The sequence below is a fragment of the Stomoxys calcitrans genome, chromosome 2 (assembly GCF_963082655.1).
Source record: "Stomoxys calcitrans chromosome 2, idStoCalc2.1, whole genome shotgun sequence".
NCBI classification, from domain to species: domain Eukaryota; kingdom Metazoa; phylum Arthropoda; class Insecta; order Diptera; family Muscidae; genus Stomoxys; species Stomoxys calcitrans.
In genome coordinates, this window is record NC_081553.1 from 104807608 (window position 1) to 104829733 (window position 22126).

The 22126-nt window shown below is 39.3% G+C and overlaps 1 protein-coding gene across 2 annotated transcripts in view; it reads right to left on the reverse strand.

Annotated features, from left to right (window-relative positions):
* Positions 1–22126, reverse strand: part of LOC106094728 (methylthioribose-1-phosphate isomerase) — a 60386-nt gene that overhangs the window by 17132 nt on the left and 21128 nt on the right. For both annotated transcript variants that reach the window (XM_059363264.1, XM_059363263.1), the window contains exon 2: positions 17574–17794. In XM_059363264.1, coding sequence (XP_059219247.1) covers positions 17574–17705 — 132 coding nt within the window. In that variant the 5' untranslated portion in view covers positions 17706–17794. The remainder of the gene's footprint in view (positions 1–17573; positions 17795–22126) is intronic.

A 22126-nucleotide genomic window follows, 5' to 3' on the forward strand; every position in this document is an offset into this window, starting at 1 on the left:
TAAAGTGTTCTGAAGGCTCTATCACACGGTATGTAGGTATCTTATGACATGTAAAATTTAGCACATGAAGTTGAATAGCACATGTAATATATTGGTTTAGAGCGCGCTCTATTCCTTCTGACAAAAACACAAAGATATCAGCTGTTTTTCTTTGTAAACACAAAATTAAGTGGTTTTAACAAATTTATGATTTAACCACTGTCATACGAAAATAATATTCAGGTGTGAAAAGGATGAATGATGAATTTCAAATTACATGTGAATACAAATATTGACATGTTATAAGAGCTCTCATGCCGTGTAATAGGGGCTTAAGTTCGGACCGGGCCGAATCTTGGCAACCCACCACCATGGATTCGTGAAAGAACACCACGTGCAAAATTTCTGACAACACGGAAAAATTCCGGCTTGTGAGGACACAAGAAGTCAAATCGGCAGATCGGTTTATATGGGAGCTATATCAGGTTATAGACCGATTTGGACTTTACTTGGTACAGTTGTTGGAAGACGTAACAGAACATTAAATGCAAAATTTCAGCCAAATCGGACAAAAATTGCGGCTTCTATGGGCTAAATATGTCAAATCGGGAGATCCGTTTTTATCCGCACATAAGTGCAGAGTATGTTATCCACGAAAGCCGGGTACAAAGGAAGATTTACAGTTACATTACGATTCGCATCATCTTTCAAGAAGTCCAATGATGCCACCAGCCCATAAACCGCAGCACACTGTGACTTTTTCTGGATGCATAGGTAGCTTTTCCATGGCTTCTGGCTGAGCTTCATTCAAAAATCGACAATACAGCTTATTTACGTACCCATTGAGCCAAAAATTTGCTGATCATAAAATGGAAGAAGCGCGCGATAATAAAATTCAATAATTTGCAAGCGTTATTCGTTTGTAAGACGATTAATGGTTAAATTATAAACCAAACTGAAGATGTTTGACAGTGAAACAAAATACGAAACGTGCGTGGGCTGTTTAAACCAATGTTGCCAAAAAGATAATAGCTAAAAAATTACCCTTTACTTAGCCTCGACCCCCAGAGGATTTTCGTGGTCCTCCTGATCTTTTTATTCTTCCACAGTGAAATTACGCGCTCGTCACTCTGCGATGACAGTCCTCAGTTGCCCCTTACGATGCAGATCGTGCCATCCACAGAGAAGGCTTTTCTTACCCTCCAAGACAGTCTGAGATCTTACCAGCCTGGTTAGTATAGGCCTAGTGGCCAACTTACTGTCTGTAAAGATATTGACACCCGACGCCCTCGCGTTTATATACTAAAACCTCGCGCATTCCATGATCGTCCGGATTTCCGCTTGCTGGACTGTGTTATGATCAGGCTGCCGAAAACGGAACCTGTCTCTGGATCTGCAATGAGACACCCAGAACTGTTCTGATACACCTAGAAGGGTTCTCTCGCTGTCAAGGAATATACAATGGAAGCAGTTCTTGATATTGAATGTGCTGTCAATAATGTAAAACCGACGTCAATCATGAAGAAGTTGAAGTTTCTAGTCATCAATTCTACCGTAACAAAGTTTATTAATAACTTACTTACTAAACGATGCATTATGGCAGGCTGGGGATCTGTGGATCTAAAAATATGGGTCAACAGAGGAACACCTCAATGAGGTGTACTATCTCCTCGACTTTGAAATAGGTGTAAAAGTGGTCGCGTATGATGATGACGTGGCAATTGTGGTTAGAAGAAAATTTCCCAACACTCTAAGAGATATACCTTAGGAGTCTCCACGTGCAACAGCGAAGTGGGGTACCGAAAGTGGTCTAGATATAAATCCGTGCAAGACAGAAGTAGATCTTTTCAGCAGGAGATACAAGTTGCCGACAATGGAACCTGTCTCCTTGGGTGGAGAGAATGTTCCATTTAAAGAAATAGCAAAATACCTGGGTGTTTTGCTGGACAAGAAATTGAACTTCAAATCCAATATTTTGGAAAGGGAACGAAAGCCAACTCTTGCCCTATACACCTGCAAGAGAGCCATTGGCAAAAGTTGGGAGTTTAAACCGCGCGTCATGCATTGGGTATATACTGCAGTTATCAGACCTATAATGCTGTATGGTATTGCGGTTTGATAGACGGCGCTTCAAAGTCTTAACTGCAGTTGTCAGACCTATAATGCTATATGGTGTTGTGGTCTGTTAGACGGCGCTTCAAAAGTCCACCCTCTGTTCTATACACAGCCGCACTGAGGACGACACAATCTAATGCAATGAATTTAATGCTACATCATATGCCTCAGGACATTGTGGCTAGACAAATTGCTGCCACCACTGCCGTGAGGCAAAGGGAGCTTTCTCATTGGCCATGTGACGGCTACAGACACTGAGTAATCCTTGATACAATGTCCGATGTTTCAGGCAGTGTGGATTACACCTTACCTGAGCCGCTTTTTGATAAAATGTATTGTACTACTATTCCTGATAGAACCAGTTGGAACTACGATATTCCTGGTAATAGAAGTTACAAAAACTTCAATACGGATGGTTTCAAACTGGACGACCAGTTGGGCTTTGGGGTGTACTCTAAAGATCTAGAACCGGCCACAGCTGTGTGTATCAAGCGGAGATCCCTGCAATTATGGAAGTGGTGGAATTGCTAAGATATAATGTCATAGCGACGATTGGCATAAATATCTTCTCAGACAGCCAATAAGTCCCTGGAGAACGTATTTCTGAATACAAAAACCGCCCGAAAACGTCTAAGTGAGTCTGATGGCAGACTGCCATTTAAACCTAACCTAGCTTTGATTCATCCGTGCAGCATAAACTACTAGATGTCAATCCAAGACTGTAACAACGGCGACACTGTGTAGCACTCGAACTCAAGTATCGTCTCAGGTATCCATCCATCGGGTATGCATCCATTCCGGGATTCAGCTCACCGGGGGCAAGGTTCGTCACAGAAATTTATTTGATCTGGAACTGGTGGTGAAACGCTTTTGAATTTGGTTTAATGGTTTTTATTTGCTTGATGTAGTCTTACAGTTAGAAGGTTAGGGGTATATTTCGGGAATACGGTCGCTGAGAGGCTCGGTGAGTCGGTTTGTGAGCGGGGTTCGGCAGACGGTGGCTAGGACACGATGGTGGCTAGAAGGCACACCCTAGTACACTGTTCGTGTTCACTGAGTGACGCCACGGAGAGTCGAGAGAGGACACTCCTTTTATAAAAACTGGGTCTCGGGCGCGGTGACAAGAGAGTGGAAAGGAGGCGAACCCTAATATACGGCACATTCAAAAAGCTAAAAGGCTTTTACACTTGGCCCTGGGCGACGAATGGGGACACCTTCATATGTTTAAGGTAGAAAGGCACTCATAAATCCCTCTGCTCACCTCGTCTACACGACTTGTGACTACTTGGTTGACTGTACTAAGGACTCGTTGCGACTCTATTTATATATGCGCCCATCTTGCGCTTTGCCACGTACTTGTTTGAAAAACAACTTGTTTGTGTCGAAAACTTGAAAACGAATTGTTTATCACTTTAAAGTAATAAATATGTGCTACCATGGAAGTAGTGTAATTGTTACAGACAAAAAATCTGGCATTACATGAACACATGCATTGGGAAAAGTACAGCTAATAGACAGGGTTGTCGAGCGTGGTTATTTGTATCATAGAGGCGTTTTCGCAATAAATACAATACAAATGCAACTTAATCAACGTACGGCATTGAAGCCATCGCACCTAATATGTTTGAAAAGTCTTCTAACGATCTCTGGCTTTCCTTTTCCATTTGCAAAGAAAGTCGCCGAGCATTGAGCTCGTCTCGAAAGAAAAACAAATAAACATACTGAAATTTAATGATCTTTGCCCTAACAGGCAAAAAACTTGAAATTCCTTGCTTTGTTGTTGCACTTTTGCAAATAAAATTGTCGAAAACGACCCGTGTTTTGTGTTGTTAAAATTTTCCCCCAAAAGTTGTAAACCACTTTCGGTGTTAACAAGTCCTTGTATTTTGTTGTTGTCTGCTCATCGGAAGTTAGGCGGGAAACTGTCTTAGGTCGACTATTGTTTGTCAATAGGCAAAAATGTATTAACCCAACTTTCGTTGATTAACCTAAAGCTATTATTCAGTTCATGGTTCTTAGTATAAGGTGTGGGCGAAAACGCAGCCGGATGACTTTCGTCGTCACAACGTAATGCTTATTTTGTTGAGGAAACCTGGCGCCTCTAATTGGCCCACTTTTATCTTCGTCGTAAACAGGCAGATGTCAGTGTTCTCTGGGTTAACATTCAGAACCCTAGGCTTAGACCCTTTCGGCCTCTCTACATGGCTGATTCCGACTCCTATGCTATTTAATATCGTTTGCATAGCGGGTTAACCAACCAAATCTGAACCAATAAGGTGAAATTCCCCATTATGTTGCGTTGAGACTTGGCTTTAAATAATAACCCGCTAACCATTGATCTAGAATTTGAATCGGACAAGACCTATTGGGTTGGCCAAAAAGTAATTGCGGATTTTTTAAAAGAAAGTAAATGCATTTTTAATAAAACTTAGAATGAACTTTAATCAAATAAACTTTTTTTTACACTTTTTTTCTTAAGCAAGCTAAAAGTAACAGCTGATAACAGACAGAAGAAAGAATGCAATTACAGATTCACAGGCTGTGAAAGAATTTGTCAACGCCTACTATATGAAAAATCCGCAATTACATTTTGGGCAACCCAATATTATTATGAGGGAAGTATGCCCTAACGCCACAGTTACCTTTCCAGGAAGTTTTAGAATAGCGTTATCATTAATTAGGTTGGGTTAGATTATAGACATTTCGCTCCATTATGATACTATAGGAAGAGAAGAGGGAAAAGCCTTCGAGCTCCTACCGTTGAACCAGCCCGATCGCTTTAATGAGCCTAATTTTTCTAATTATTTACTCACAGGAAAAGATGGCTAAGCGTTCCATTTAAGGAAAAGTAAAATCGTAACGCATTGTTAGGAAAATGTAAAGATAACTGTCAATTGATACTTAGGTGATCAAAACCATAATCTTGACATTATAATGCATCACTTCAGAACATTAAAGAGTTTATAAAAGCTAAAATTGATAATAATTGGAAAAAAAAAAAAAACATAAAGTTAATCAGAATTTTAAAAAAATATAACTAAACAAACTGGTAAACACTCAAAATGATGATAAGAGTTGTATTTAAACAATCCAAGAATGCCAAGTAATCAAAACAAAAATAAATTTCATAGACCTGACAACGATGATGATGGTGGTCTCGCGCTTCTGTTTAACCGCACTCATATGCACGTGATAAGCGCAATATGGAAACAATAAATTTCACTCACTCTTTATATATTTTACTATGAAAATGGGCGAGAGGCCAGAACTTATCAGAAAGTTCAGAAAAGTTTGCCAAAGACATGAGAGTAATTTGCTCGATCTTCAACCTTGGTATGCAAGTAAGTCTAGGTTGTAGTTCTGCGTCTGTTAAAGTTAAAACTATTCCAATTAAATTTAAAAACATATTCTTTTACTTTCTCCATTGCTTTTAGAATCCTAACAGGTTCCTAGTTTGTACGTATACTCTAAATAATATTCTAAAACAAGAACCTCGTTGTGTACATACTAGGATGTTATTAGTGTCATTATTGTGTTGAATGTCATCACTTATGTTATGACACTGATTATGATGTATTCACCACAAACGAATTCAAAAGAATCATCAGACAGAAGGACAGACAGACAAACAGACAGTCTGACAGATAAATAATATCTAATGAGCGACCAAGTACCCCCAAACTAGTGCCTATGCAATTGGCTGACATATGGCCAGACTGCTATTCTATTGTGAAAGCTTTTTCATTTTCCGCTTTCACCGATGCGACAGATGTGACATTATAACGTATGACTTAAATTGCATATAGTCGCGTAATTAAGAAATGAATTGATTATTTAAAGCAGTTCCCAAATATTTATATTGCTTATATATATGACATTAAGTACAGTGGATTTGATTGGATCGAGATACTATGGCAAATATTATTTAAAGGAAAAAATATTATATTTAAATTTTTATAATGAAATAAAATTTACAAAATGAAAAACAAATTTCCCAAATTTCTATAGAAACAAAATTTTGGCAAAATTTTGACAAAAATTTATATAGAAACAAAATTAAAAAAAAAAAAATCCATAAAAAATTTTTTGACAGATATTATATTAATTTATCAATCTTATCACAATTTGTGTTTGTTTGTTTATTTCTTTGTTAGTTTGTTTGTCTGTTCCGTATAGACTCAACAAGTAAAAAGACGTTAAGTTCGACCGGGCCGAACTTTGGATACCCACCAGCTCGGTATATATGTAAACCACCTTTCGTCAAAATCCGGTGAAAAATGCATACCTTATGCCCCATAGCAGCTATATCGAAATATGTTCCGATTTGGACCAAATACTAATAAGTATTGGGTTGCCCAAAAAGTAATTGCGGATTTTTTAAAAGAAAGTAAATGCATTTTTAATAAAACTTAGAATGAACTTTAATCAAATATACTTTTTTTACACTTTTTTTTCTAAAGCAAGCTAAAAGTAACAGCTGATAACTGACAGAAGCAAGAATGCAATTACAGAGTCACAAGCCGTTGAAAAAAATTGTCAACGCCGACTATACGAAAAATCCGCAATTACTTTTTGGGCAACCCAATACAAGTCATTGTTCAACTGTGTATAACAACATATTGATCTTTTTAGTAAAAATGTCGAGAAGCTTAATGCAACTCACTATTTCGGCGAAATCGGACAATAAATGCGCCTTTTATAGCCCCAAAACCTTAAATCTAGAGATCGGTCTATATGGCAGCTATATTCAAATCTGGACCGATCTGTGCCATATTGCAGATAAAATGTCGAGGGGCTTAGCTTAACTCACTGTTCCAAATTTTGACGACATTGGACAATAAATGCAACTTTTATGGGCGCAAGACCTTTAATCGAGAGATCGGTCTATATGGCAGCTATATTCAAATCTGGACCGATCTGGGCCAATTTGAAGAAAGATGTCGAGTGACCCAACACCACTCACTGTCCCAAATTTCAGCAAAATCGGATAGTAAATGCAGCTTTTATGGGCGTAAGACCTTAAATCGAGAGATCGGTCTATATGGCAGCTATATCCGAATGTGGACCGATCTGGGCCAAATTGCATAAAAACTTCGAGTGACCTAACACAACTCACAGTCCCAAATTTCAGCAAAATCGGATAATAAATGTGGCTTTTATGAGCCTAAGACCCTAAATCGGCGGATCGGTCTATATGGGGACTATATGAAGATATAGTCCGATATAGCCCATCTTCGAACTTAACCTGCTTATGGACAATAAAAGAATCTGTGCAAAATTGCAGCTCAATATCTCTATCGGACATGGCTAGATCGTCTTATGAATGTATATACCTTCATCCTTCGGTGGTGGGTATAAAATCGGCTGAACCGGTTCTCATTCAATTTTCACAGATGGTAGAGTTTGTGCCTCCGGAGGATACTAAATTTTTTGATATACGAAGGGTGGGCGGACCCTCCCCCATACCTCAATTTTCAAAAACGCCGTCAGATCTGAGAGATGGGTGCACCGATTTAAGCGAAATTTTGTATGCCTCCTCATTGCACCCCAAAAAACACGAAAATGGTATAAAATTTTGGTGTAAACTAACCTGGGGGGACGCCCCATCTCAAAACCCACCCGAACGGACATGTTTAACGACTGGGACACTATGGGTATCAAACGAAAGGTATTTAAGAGTAGAGTATGAACTTGTTATAAAAATTTCACCCTGCGTGTTCGGAGGGTCCCCCATCCCCAAAAACTCCATTGTACAGGACACTTTAGCCGCTTTGGGCAATATGGGTATCGAATGAAAGGTATTTAAAAGTGGAATACAAATCTGAGGGTGTCTGAGGGCCCTCCCCATCGCCCAAAGGTATTTAGAAGTAGAGTAAAATGCTGATATAAAAATATATTGCTTGGTATCTGAGGCGCCCATCCCATCTTCCAAAACCCTTCAACAGGACATATTTACCGATTCGGACAATATGGGTACTAAATGAAAGGTGTTTGGAAGGGGAAGCCTCCCCTACCCTAAAAACCCCCAAAACGGACATGAATCTCCAACGTCACAATACGGGTATTGAATGAAAGGTCTTTGGGAGTTGACTACGAATCTGGTATACACATTGGGACAGAGTCTGGGACTGGCCCACCCACTAAATACTCTTCAATAGGACGTGAAGTTCGATCGGGATAATATGTCTAATAAAAGAAAGGTCTTTGACATTATATTTCGGATCTAATGTTGATATAGGGATTGAAGTATCTGAATCACGTTCTACCGTTCGGCAGGACATGTAGATCGGGACAATAAATGACTCAAAGAAATTGTCTTTTGGGTCTGAGCGTTGGGGGGACCGACCCTCTCTTTCCACTAAAAACAACGCCAAACTGTCACTAAGGATGACCGATAATATATTGTACTCAAATGAAAGGCCGTATCAGAGGCAGAGATGGCCTGTCAGAAACAGTGACGTATATGACATACATTTCCGACGTATATTACATACGTCGAAAACGTCGTAAACCTAGCCAAAAAACTAGGTTTCTGACAGAAAAAAATTCGAACGAAAATATGTCGAATTTTTGATCTGATTAACTAAAAATTTTGGCATATGTAATTTTTTCCTCCTGGAGACGAACAATATTGAAATTGGAAAAAATCAGTTCAGAATTAGAAAAAGCTACCGTAGGTTTACACGATTTTTACCAATATTGTTATAAAATGAATGACATCTGAGGTAGTGTCAAGTGAAATGGTAGATGGCGTGTTAAGTATGCTAATGTGAGGTAATGTCAAGTGAAATGGAAGATGGCGTGTTAAGTATTTTATTGAATAGGTAATGTTATTTTTAAGTATTGTTATTGAATAACATAATTAACACTCCATGTACCATTTCACTTGACACTTCCTCAGATGTCATGCATTTTTAACATATGTCGTTTACAACAGCTTTCAAAAAGCAAATTAAAACGGGAGAAGCAAATAATTTTGCAAAAGGATACAAAATAATTGCAATTTCTAAATATAATTGATGAAAACTAATAATTTATGATTTTTTGCTTCACAAAAAAATCCTTAAACGTTACTTTATAAATTGACTTGAAATTTGCGTATATTTCCAATTTATTGTGTGAAAAATGTAAATGCAAAAATTTAAAAAAAAAAACTTAATATTTCTTTTATTGCGAAATTTTTTTACATATAAACTCTTCTATATACAACAAATAAGTGACAATAATATTTGTTAAAAATCAAACTTTTGCACTGAGTTATTAAGGTTTATGACGTTTGCGACTTTTTCTACGTTTTATACAAGTATACGACGTTTTCGACTTTTACAACTTTTTGACAGTCGGAAACCTAAAAAATCGTCTTACGGACCATCTCTGATCTGAGGGCAACGTTCTGCCAAGTCCTACCCAAAAAAAAAGGTATCCCAAGTGGTAGCTAGAAATATGATTCTGAATGTAGATAACCAGTAACCAGTAAAATAATTAGTGTGGATTTGAAGAAACAAAACCATGCTCTGGCACGATGCTGACATTACTTCAGACATGTGTGCCTACTATGGCAATTGATAGTAGAAAACAAGTTTGATATCCAATATTAAGGCCAAGTGTTTGGGGGTCGTATCACCACTTAAACTCCCCCTAAACCAATGGCAATTTGAGCTAAAATAAAAACAAATTGAGAGTAGAGCACGATGCTGAAATTTTTTTTAGGTCTAAGTGCGTCTAATATCCATTTCGGAGCAAAGAGTTTGGCTACCTCAATCCACCATCAAATCCAAGAGAATGAAGTAGATCCAACATCCAAGCTTTTTATGAGCGGACTCTCCCCTTAACCTATTTTCAAAAACGCCAAATCTCGGAGATGGGTGGGGCGATTTAAGCGAAATTTAGTTTGTTTATAAAAACTCAAAAACAGAAATTTGGCATCCTTATTTAAGATGCGATATCTAGGGGGCCGCCCCACCTCCAAAGCCAGCCAAATGGAATATAAACCAATAATGACAATATGGGACTCAAATGAAAGGTATGTGAGACCAGAGCACGAATTTTATATCCGCCTCACCCCTATATATATACCAACCATAGCAATATAAGGCTCAAATGAAAGGTATTTGGGAGTTGAGCACCAATATAATATCCACAATGGGGCGAAATATCTTAGAGGCCGTACCAGCACCCCCAGGGCTCAGATAAAATACGAGAGTGAAAGAAGGCCCAACGGACCCTGCGGGCCCTGTCCAGCTAGTCTTCTAATATATAAATCCAAATGTGTTGGTTTGTTTGTCTGTCTGTTCCGTATAGACTCAAAAAGGGCTAAACCGATTTTCTTAAAATTTTCACAGATGGTGCGTAATGATCCTGTGGTAAAAATAGGGTACTACATTTTTTGTTATATGAAGGGGGCGGACCCTCCCCCTTACCCTATATTTCAGAAACGCCAGATCTCGGAGATGGATGGTGCGATTTAAGCGAAATTTTGTGTGCTCTCTTTTAGGAACCTAAAACCAAAAATTTGGCATCCAAATTTCGAATGGGGTACCTAAGGGAGGCCGCCCCACTCCTTAAACCCACCAAATACATTTTTAGACCAATCACGACAATATGGGATTCACACGAAAGGTATTTTAGAGTGGAATACGAATCTGATATTCAAATATGGAGTCACGTGTTTGGGGGGCCGCCAACCCACAAAAACACCCATAAATCAGACATATTTACCAACCATGGCAATATGGGGCTCAAATAAAAGGTATTTGGTAGTAAAGCACGAACTTGATATCCACTTTCGGGAACAAGTTTCTTGGGGCCCTTCCCTTTCCCAAAACACCCCCAAACAGGACTTATTAACTGACTATGGCAATATGGGGCTAAAAAAAAATATATTTGAGAGTAGAATACGAATCTGATATCCAAATGTCAAACCAACCAAAGAGGACAAATTGACCGATCATAGCAATATGTGACTAAAATGAAAGGTCTTTTGGAGAAGAGCACGAATCTAATATCAATATTGGGTAAAAAGAGCCTATCGGGCAGTCCCTGCCCTACCTGACCATAGCAAAATGATATTTTAGAGTAGAATACAAATCTGATATAAATTTTGGTGGCTAAGTCACCGAGTGGCCTCACCAACACCCAAACCGGACGTGTTTGCAGCCTACGAAAATATGGGATTCAAAGGCATTTGGGAGAAGAGTTCGAATCTGATATCAGCATTCGGGACTAACTGTCTAGGGGACGTTCCACACCCATAACAACCCACAAATAGAACGTATTTGCACACCATGACAATTTGGAGCTCAAAAAGAGTGGAGCACGATGTGAATATATGCTGATTATTGCAATAAGGGGCTCAAACGAAAGATATTTGAGAGTAGAAAACGGTCCTCTCCATCCCATATACTCCCCTTAAATTAATGGCAATATGGGAATATGTGGTTTAAAAAAGTGGTATTTGAGAGTAGAACACGATGCTCCTAGTTTTTCAGAGCTAAGAGTCTGGGAGACCACCCCATCCCCCAAAACGCGCCTAAATCGGACATACATATTTACCAACCATGGCAATATGGGGCTCAAATAAAAGGTATTTGGGGTTAGACCACGAAATTTATATTCACTTTCGGGACCAAGTTTCCGGGGGAAATTTGACTCGCATTAATGTTCTTGGCATATTAGATATGCAGGGCAAAGCACGATAGAAATAAAATTAAAAATTATATAAAAATTAAGTTTTTAACTAAATTTTCTCTAAAACAATTTATTTTTGATATTTTTTTGTGGCAAAATAAATTTGATTGCATTTTCTCTAAAACTAAATGATAGATACTATAACATTCAACGCATTGTACATACACTTCATGACAAGCATAGTGATATTTTCATGATTAATATTTTATGTAAATTTTTTTAGCTTGGCGCTATTTCAGCTTGAAGAATTTTAAAAATGCGCCAAGAAAAACATATTTTAACAACACAATTTAAATTTATAGAAAAGATTGCACAAAGTATTATTTTTAGTCTATTCGAAATAATTGCAACCAACACACAATTCTTATTTTATCTCAAAGCAATAAAATGAATCTTTAATATGTTCCCGTGTAAATACCTTTTCAACATATATGTGAACTTAGAGCATATACATGAATTACAGATGTAATCGTCATAAAGTATATGATAATAGATAATTAATTGCTTAGATACCAAAGAAACACGTACCCATTAACCCAAGTGCCAATTTTAGGCGATGATTAAGTTGCCAGAGTATAGTAGCGAACCCTTCCCATTTATATTCTAAAAACATTTGGTTTGCCTATTTGTTTATTTTTTCTGTTTTGAGCATTGTTTGCCTAGCATAGCCTAAACAAACAGGCTAGATGGGCAAGCGATAGGAAAGAAAAATTTATCAATATTTTATATATCTTTTCCATAGAAAAAATTGTCAAAAATTTTTTTATATATTTCTTTTTTATATATAGAAACAGAATTTTGGCAAAAATTTCAGTAAACGGCTTTTTATGCGCTCTAAAAACTAAAAAGTAAACTCGAAAGAGAAAATCTAAGTTAGGAATTCCGTGCTACTTACAAAATCCCTCATTGTTTTCCATGCCACTCCCCTAAGCTGGTTCATGTCTGGTAATGTGTCCCCACCTAAGTGCGGGTATCTGTTAGACGCCAAAGCCGGGCAATGACAAAGAAAATGCTCCAACGTCTCATCATCTTCCCCGTATGACCAACACATGCTATCACTTGCCGCACCGATTTTATATAGGTTAGGTTAGGTTTAAGTGGCAGTCTGCCATCAGACTCACTAAGAGGTTTTCGTCCATTGTGATACCACAGGAACAGAAGAAGGAATATGCCTTATAGTTCCTACCGTTGAACAATTCAGATCGCTTTGAAAAGCCCAACAACTTGCGAATCTTTACATCCGTTAAATCAGACAGGTTCTCAAAGAAATAAGAACCTAAAGTGGAACTCCTTCTGATTGCCAGTGCGGGACGCACACACAGAAGGTGTTCTATAGTCTATTCTTCTTGTCCCCATCACATCATATTCTTGATGACCTCACAGGTTCTGCAAAAGTCGTTACTGGCAACCTTCAGTCTGTCAGCTTGTTTTCCGATTAGACAGTGACCTGTCATGACGGGCACAATGACTGAGACGTCTGTTCTAGCCAATGACAGCAAAGCAGTAGACCCCTTCAAGTCTAGATAAGGCCAAATAGTTTTGGAATGCTCACAGCCCCCTCTTTGTGACCATCTATCATTCGTTGTCCTTCGGGCTTGGTCCTGAAAACATAGCCTACATGTCTCTAGAGGCATACCCACAGATGCTAGTATCCCTGGAATGCGAGAGGTAGTTTATAGTCTCGCAAGCTCGTCCGCTTTACAATTCCCTGGGATATGAATTTTACATAAGTGAGCTCGTAGTCCTATGTGTCCCGTTATGATACCAATAACTGTACTGACCTCCTTCTTACTTCCTTTTAGTAAAAGCCTCATCTTCTCACGATCTGGACCCCCATAGAATTTTCGCCGTCCTACCGACCGTTTGGCTGGCAGTCTAAAACAGACCTCAGTCCCAGGGATTTCAATGTAGACTCCTAGGGCCAGTCTGTCCTCTAGCTTTGATCCATCTGTGTTGCATGAACTTCTAGATGGCAATACCAGAGTTCCGTCATCCCAAGACTGTGCTGCTGACAGCAGTGGCTCGCACTCGACCTCAAGTGTTGTCTCAGGTTTTCGATCGGAAACCTCTTCCCTTCCTTCCAGGTTTCCTACCGTCGCCTCGATTATACCGCGATGCTATGAGCTGCTTCCATTTTTAATCTATTCTCTCATCGCCTTAGCTGTCTCACATTTAATCTGTATGTCGGATATCTAGAATACTTTCCAGTGCCCTAGTGGGCGTGGTCCTCATCGCTCCGCCTATATCAAGACAACATGTTCTATGAATCAAGTGTCGTCTCAGGTATCCGATCGGCAACCTCTTCCCTTCCTTCCATGTTTCCTATCGTCCCCTCGATTATACCGCGATGGTATGAGCTGCTCCCATCCTCAATCCATTCTCCCATCGCCTGTATCCATCTCAGTACCTGGATTCTCAATGTAGACTCCTAGGGCCAGTCTGTCCTCTAGCTTTGATCCATCTGTGTAGCATGAGTTTCCAAATGGCAATACCAGAGTTCCGTCAACCCAAGACTGTGCCGCTGGCAGCAGTTGCTCGCACTTGACCTCAAGTGTTGTCTTAGGTTTCTGATCGGAAACCTCTTCCATTTTTTCCAGGCTTCCTTCGCCTCTATTAAACCGCGATGGTGTGGCCTGCTCCCATCGTCTATCCGTTTTCCCAACGCCTTAAGTCTCATAGCCGTAGTGGCTGGCTCACACTTAATCTGTATGTCAATGGGTAGATTATCTAGAATAGTCTCCAGTGCCATAGTGAGCGTGATCCTCGTCGCTCCGCCTGTGCCAAAACATTTTCTCTGAACCTTTTGTATGATCCTTATGCTGCACCTTTTCTCCATCGCAGTTCACCAAATCACTGAGGCATAAGTAAGTATTGGTCTAATCACGCTCCTGAAGTGTCAGTGGACTTTCTTCGGATTCAGGCCTCATTCCGAGTCTTCTCAGTACGCTCCTGAATGTGACACTTCCAATTTAGTTTCCTGTCCTTGCCCCTTAGAAGTATTATAACATTGTCTGCATAACAGAAGGGATCCAATACCTCCTCAGTCAGCATCCGTATTAGGTCATTTATAGTAGTCACCCATGGGAGTGGCGTGCCTTGTCCCTTACATTTATGTCATGGGACACACAATTAATCAACCTGTTCCTTAGCATATGGTTTATACAGTCTCTAAGGACCGGATCCACCCGGTACTGGTCTAAGGATTGAATCAGTGTGACGGTCAGCACATTTTTAAACGCCCCCTCGATGTCAATGCAAACCGTCAATGTGTACGTTATGGCATCGAAGGATTCTTCTATTTTATGCACAACCTCATGCAGGGCAGCCTCCACCAACTTTCCCTTGACATGGGCATGCTGTTTGTATTTGAGCAGTTCGCTGGATGTCCTACGTTCCATAGTTTTGAGTAGAAAGGACGTAAGTCTTATAGGCCTGTGGCCTTTGGTACCGCATAACATGCCTTGTCGGGCTTGAGAATAAATACCACCCTTGCCTCCTGCCAGGCTTTCGGAATATATGCAAGTCCCAGGCAAATGCAAATTTTGCCCATGAACATTCCACTAAGGAACAGGGGCAAACTTCTCACATATCAATGAGTGCAGTCCGATTCAAGATTAAGCTCAATGATAAGAGGCCTACTTTTTATAGCCAAGTCCGAACGGCGTGCCGCAGTGCGACACCTCTTTGAAGAGACGTTTTACATGGCATAGTACCTCACAAATGTTGCCAGCATTAGGAGGGGAAACCACCGCTAAAATTTTTTCTCGTGCCGGGATTCGAACCCTGGCGTTCAGCATCATATGCGGACATGCAAAGCTATGCACTACGGTGGCCTCCGGTGGCAAGTCCCAGGCACGCTGTGAAAATATTGGTCAGATAGTCTGCCTCTTTCTTTAGTAACTCCTTAAAAAATCCCATCAGGTCCGGGCAACTTAAATGATTTGAAGCTCCTCAAAGATTCCTTCACCATTAATTCTGTAATTATAAACCTTCGATCAACATCATTATTCCAAGATTTTAGTGTCTCCGTAAGTTCTGTCGTGTCCTGTGGAAAATGGGTTTTCATCAAAAGCCTCAACATTTCCTCCGTTGTCTCTGCTCTCACTCCCATGTCGTCTACTAAAGTTTCACTTTGGACATGGGTTTTTGAGAGAAACTTTTTTATTTTTTTGGCGGCGTCATTAACGCTTTCAACCTATTGGCAGAAAAACTTCCAGGAGGCACGTTTTGCTGCTCTGGTAATCTTATTGTATTTCTTGAGCTGTGTGTAATACACATCCCAATAAACTTCCGCTTATTTACGACGACTATAAAAATATAAATTAAAATAAAAATTCTATAGAAATATAAATTAAAAAAAAATCTATAAAAATAAAATTTTGAAAAACTTTCAATTGAAAAAAAAATTTTGTATTTGTTTTATTTCCACAGAAAATTTTTAATTTTTTTAAAATTGTATTTTTATAGAAAATTTTGTGAACATTTTATTTCTTTTTTTTTCAATTCAAGTTTTTTGTTGTTTTTTATTGTCTGTTAGGGCGAAGATGATTAAATTTCACAATTTTTGTTTGTTTCTCTTTCGAGACGAGCTCAATGAAAAAGGAAATCCAGATATCGCAACACACACCAACCACTATGGATCGCGTTTCGTCTTTGATTAGAAGACTTTTCAACCATATTAGGTGTGATGGCTTCAAGGGCCGTGCGTTGATACCTTGCATTTGTATCGTATTTATTGCGAAAACGCCTCTATGATACAAAAAAGACTTGAAATGAAAAAAATTCGGCAGAGCCCGGCCGGGATTCGAACCTGGGCACACAGAGCAACAGCGAGAGCCGTTGCCGTTGTCTAGCGTTCGAAGCCATCAATACAACTTCCAACAGATGCACTTAATCATGTGCTACAATGGAAGTAGTGTAATTGTTGCAGATAAAAAATCTGTCATTACACGAACACAGGAATTGGGAAAAGTACAGCTAATAGACTGGGTTGTCGAGCGTGGTTACTGTCGTAATTGTTTCATAGAGGCGTTTTCGCAATAAATACGATACAAATGCATCATATCAACATACGGCCCTTGACGCGTCCCATAGTGGTTGGTGTGTGTTGCAATCTCTGGGTTTCCTTTTCCATTTGCAAAGAAAATCTCCGATCATTGAGCTCGTCTCGAAAGAGAAACAACCAACAATTTTTTTATTTCTATAGAAAATTTTGTCAACATTTTATTTTTTATTGAGATTCCATTACAGGATATTGTCCGGCTATAAACCTTTTTGTTTAATGCTTTCTATACAAAGAATAGCAAAGCAAAGAACTCTTAAAAGTAAGGCAAACTGTGTGATGTTGCCAAAAAGCATTGGACCAGCTATCAGTATCGCGATTTTTGATTCGCCATGAATATTCATCAGCGGGATAAGTCAAAAGGCTCATGGTGCCTTATATACCAGACCAATTCCAGTAGATTGTAAAGCGTGCATCTGAATTTGAGCAGGGCCCTTAAAGACCAATTGGTCCACAAGCGCAATAGAAGACAAGTAAAATCTAACTTCCCATATGCAAGTCCAATTTATCCAACAATGCCAATAGCAACAAACATACACTACTTGCCGAACTTATTTACTCGTATTCTATGCACTGAGATCAGCCAATTGCCAATTAAGTCAACATTTTCTATAAAAATGTCGTCAAATATATATTTCTACAGAAACCCATTTTTAATATTATTCGTCGATTTTATATAAATCCCATTTTACTTATGTTTTTTTTTTTTGTTGATTTAGCCAAAACTTACCTGCATTTTATTTATCACCTTCCACCCATCCTCGACGCCTTTAACAGCCAAGTATTTGGACTGGACGGGAAGTAATAGCTGATCTAAAATTTCCAATTTCCCTGTTGTGTATTTAATCGATTGTAAAGACATATTTACAAATAAGTGATGCTGCTGCACTTGCCGCTATCACTTTTCTTTACAATCGCACGCTCGCTCAAGTTGTACAAAAGTCAATGAAACTGAAAAAAAAATAAACAAATAGTGAAGACTTTACTTTGTATGGACGATGTTAGGGTGGAGTGAAATATGTAAAATAATTATTTTATTAATTATTTTATTTAAAAGAATTATTTTATTATTATAATTATTAAAAACTTTAAAATAAACATTAAATTGAAAAAGTATTTTCTTCATTAAGCAATAGTTGGTAAACTTGGACCATGGACCGTATGCGTTACACCCATACTAGAATTTATCGTGACTCATACGCCCTATTGGTATCTTAAGTACAATTACAAATGTAAACAATCCAAAGCATTGCCAAAGACGTTTAACTGTAGCATGCGTCAGCAGAGCTGCCAAATATTTTTCGTGAAAAATCGTTTATGTTGAGAAAAAAAAATCGTCAAAATCGTCAATTTTTTTTTTTGGAAGGACATAATATCGTTATATCTGAATTCGTCTTTTTCGTACAGATTTCACACATAAAAGCGTGATAAGTTCGGCCGAATCTTATATACCCTCCACCATGGATCGCATTTGTCAAGTTCTTTGAATGACTTTTTCAAATATATATGAGCTATATCAAGTTATTGACTGATATGGACCGAACTTGTCATGGCTGTTAGAAGTCATAGAAAAATACCATCTCGCAACTTTTAGGCATATCGAGTAATAATTGCGCCCTCCAGAAGCTCAGAAAAATCAAATTGGAAGATCGGTTTATATAGCAGCTACATCAGATTACTAACCGATTTAGATCATACTTAACATAGGTGTTGGACATCTTACGACATATGCAAAATTTTAACCAAATTTAATAAGAATTACGCCTTCTAAAAGCTCAAGAAGTCTAAGAAGGAGATCGGTTTATATGGCGTATATATCAGGTTATGGACTGATTTACACCATACTTGGCATAGTTTTTGGAAGTCATACCAAAACGATATGTGAAACATTACGCCATCTAGAAGCTCATGAAGCCTAAAAGGGAGATTGGTTCAAATGGCAACTATATCAGGTTATGTATCGATTTGAACTATACTTGGCGCAGTTGCTGAAAGTGATACCAAAACACCACGTGCAAAGTTTCAGCCAAATCGGATAGATCGGTTTATAAAGGGTGATTTTTTTGAGGTTAGGATTTTCATGCATTAGTATTTGACAGATCACGTGGGATTTCAGACATGGTGTCAAAGAGAAAGATGCTCAGTATGCTTTGACATTTCATCATGAATAGACTTACTAACGAGCAACGCTTGCAAATCATTGAATTTTATTACCAAAATCAGTGTTCGGTTCGAAATGTGTTCAAATTTTGACAAATTTTGTTCAGCGATGAGGCTCATTTCTGGTTGAATGGCTACGTAAATAAGCAAAATTGCCGCATTTGGAGTGAAGAGCAACCAGAAGCCGTTCAAGAACTGCCCATGCATCCCGAAAAATGCACTGTTTGGTGTGGTTTGTACGCTGGTGGAATCATTGGACCGTATTTTTTCAAAGATGCTGTTGGACGCAACGTTACGCTGAATGAACACATTTCGAACCGAACACTGATTTTGGTAATAAAATTCAATGATTTGCAAGCGTTGCTCGTTAGTAAGTCTATTCATGATGAAATGTCAAAGCATACTGAGCATCTTTCTCTTTGACACCATGTCTGAAATCCCACGTGATCTGTCAAATACTAATGCATGAAAATCCTAACCTCAAAAAAATCACCCTTTATGGAAAGATCAGTTTACATGGCACCTATATCGAAATAAGGATCGATTTGGCCCATTACTGTACTTTTACTTTAATTGGCTATGACAGAATATTTGTTGCACTAGCCGAACCTAGAATAGAGTTCTAAGCGCCTCGATCTTCTGCGCTCATTCTAAAATCTCTAACACCAAGTTTCGAGGTGTCTCCCACAACTTGATCTTTTCATCGGGCTTTTGGTCTTCCCGGTTTGCGTGCACCACCGTGTTTGCCTTCAAAAAACTTATTTGCTGGAGCTTCTTCAGCCGTTCTGACAACATGACCTAGCCAACGAAACCCTTGTATTTTGATACGTTTAACTATGCTATTGTCGTCAGCTCTTATGGTTGGTGGTTCATACGACGCCAATGCCATCCATCAATACAAACTGGTCCATACATTTTACGAAGAATCTTTCTCTCAAACCCATCGTCCACCGCAGCCGTTGTATTTTGATGCGTGTAACAATGCTATCGTCGTCATACAGCTCGTGGTTCATACGTCGCCTATATTCTCCATTAACGCAAACTGGTCCATATATTAATTTTACGAAGAATCTTTCTCTCAAATACTCCAAGCACTGCCTCATCTGCTTTCACAAGTATTCATGCCTCAGATCCATATAACAACAAGGGTAGTATCAGTGTCTTGCATAGTGTAATCTTCGTCTGTAGAGAGGTGGACTTGTTTCTAAACTGCTTACTTAGTTCAAAGTAGCATCTATTTGCCAGTATTATTCTTCGCTTAATCTCAAAACTGGTGTCATTCGTTTCGGTTACGGGGGTGTCGAGGTAGATAAAGTTACTGACTGTCTCAAAGTTGTGGTACCCAACTTCTCCATTTTCTTTATCTGCCCGGTTGTGCAAGGCTTTTTGGGAATTGAAACCATCCATTTCGTCTTATCTCCATTTACTGCCAGACCCATTTTCACTGACTCTCTTTCGATTCTTTCAAAGGCTGTAGTTACTACTTCCGGTGACCGACCTATGATATCGATATCGTTGGCATGGGCGAGAAGCATGTATTCTCTTGTGATTAGTGTGCCATATCTATTCACATCTGCATCTCGTATAATCTTCTCCAGCAGGATATTAAAAAGATCACACAATAGGCTGCCTCCTTGTCTGAAACCTCGTTTGGTATTAAATGGTTCAGAGAGATTCTTTCCCATTCTTGCTGAGGAACGCGTATCAGCAAGTGTCATCCTGCAGAGTCTTATTAATTTTGCAGGGATACCAAACTCAGATATGGTTTGAAATACCTTTGAACGTGAAGGAGTATTGTAGTCAACAAAGAGATGGTAGGTGTTGATTTGTTCTTCTCGGGTCTTTTCCAGGATTTGTCGCAGTGTGAATATCTGGTCCAGGGTGGATTTACCTGGTCTAAAGCTGCATTTATAGGGCCCAATTATCTCATTGACTTTAGGTTTTAATCTTTCAGCGGGTAACCCGTCGGCTCCTGCTGCCTTGTTGTTCTTTAGTCGGGTCACTGCTACTTGGACCTCATTCACTTGGACCTCATTCTGACTAGGATTCGCTCACGGAGGTCTACCTTCTCTTTATTCCACCTGCAAACGGCATTGAGTTCGTATCATATGCTGACGATTGTACGATCACAGCATCAGGCCCCCACCCTTTGTTGGCATCTGCGATAGGTTAAACGTCTACCTCAACGATCTTGGCGCTTATTTCGCTGCCTGAGATTTGAAGAAATCTACCATCGAATTTTCAGCCACGTGAATGTGATAGTCGGTGGAGCAATGATTCCGAACATCAAATGTCTACTAAAAATTATACACCTTTTACACATTCTCCCCACATGCCACAGTAATTTTACTCAAGTCACTTGTCGGCAGCATGAAGAAACCTTGTTGACCACGTACAACGCAATTGGCCAGTCTGTGGAAAGTTATGCAGCGTCAGCTATGCGACACGCAGTGGAATAATATTCACATCTGTCAGAATGCTGCTCTTCGAACTGCGATGGGCTGCCTCCTCACGTACGGCAGGATTTGAAGCCACACATTCAGCGTCATAGTTCTGGCTTAATAACGATACGGCAGATGCAGCCGCCTTAACTCTTACAAAGCAAGTGTCCCAGCCAGACCCACTGAACTCATAACATATTGGTTTTAATCTGCGGAACGATCTTGCTCCCCAAAGAGGATCGCTACCACTGCAAGCATGTGGTTACAAGAATACTTCCAAGGGGCAGAAATCTGAATCCAAAAGGTCGAAAGAGCCAGGACCAGATAAGTTCGAGATCTGCTTATTTAAGAGGAATCGTAAGTTTGGGGTATTCAAGGCGCCACGTTTCCCCAACATTAGGTCAAATACTTGAGAGTGATTTTCGATATGAAAATAAACTGGAAGATTCACCAAGTAGCGCACTGAGAAAGCTCATAGGTGTTGGGCCGTAGGCTCGAAATGGGGACGGACTTTAATTCTAATTTACTTCTCGGTAGTATGGTGGGCGGCGATGAAGAGGAAGTGCATGGTAAGGATGTTACAACAGATACAGAAAACGCGCTGGTTTTGCATAGACGAGACGATAAGAAATATGCCTACTAGGGCACTGGAGGTAATTGTAGATGTTCAACCCATAGACAC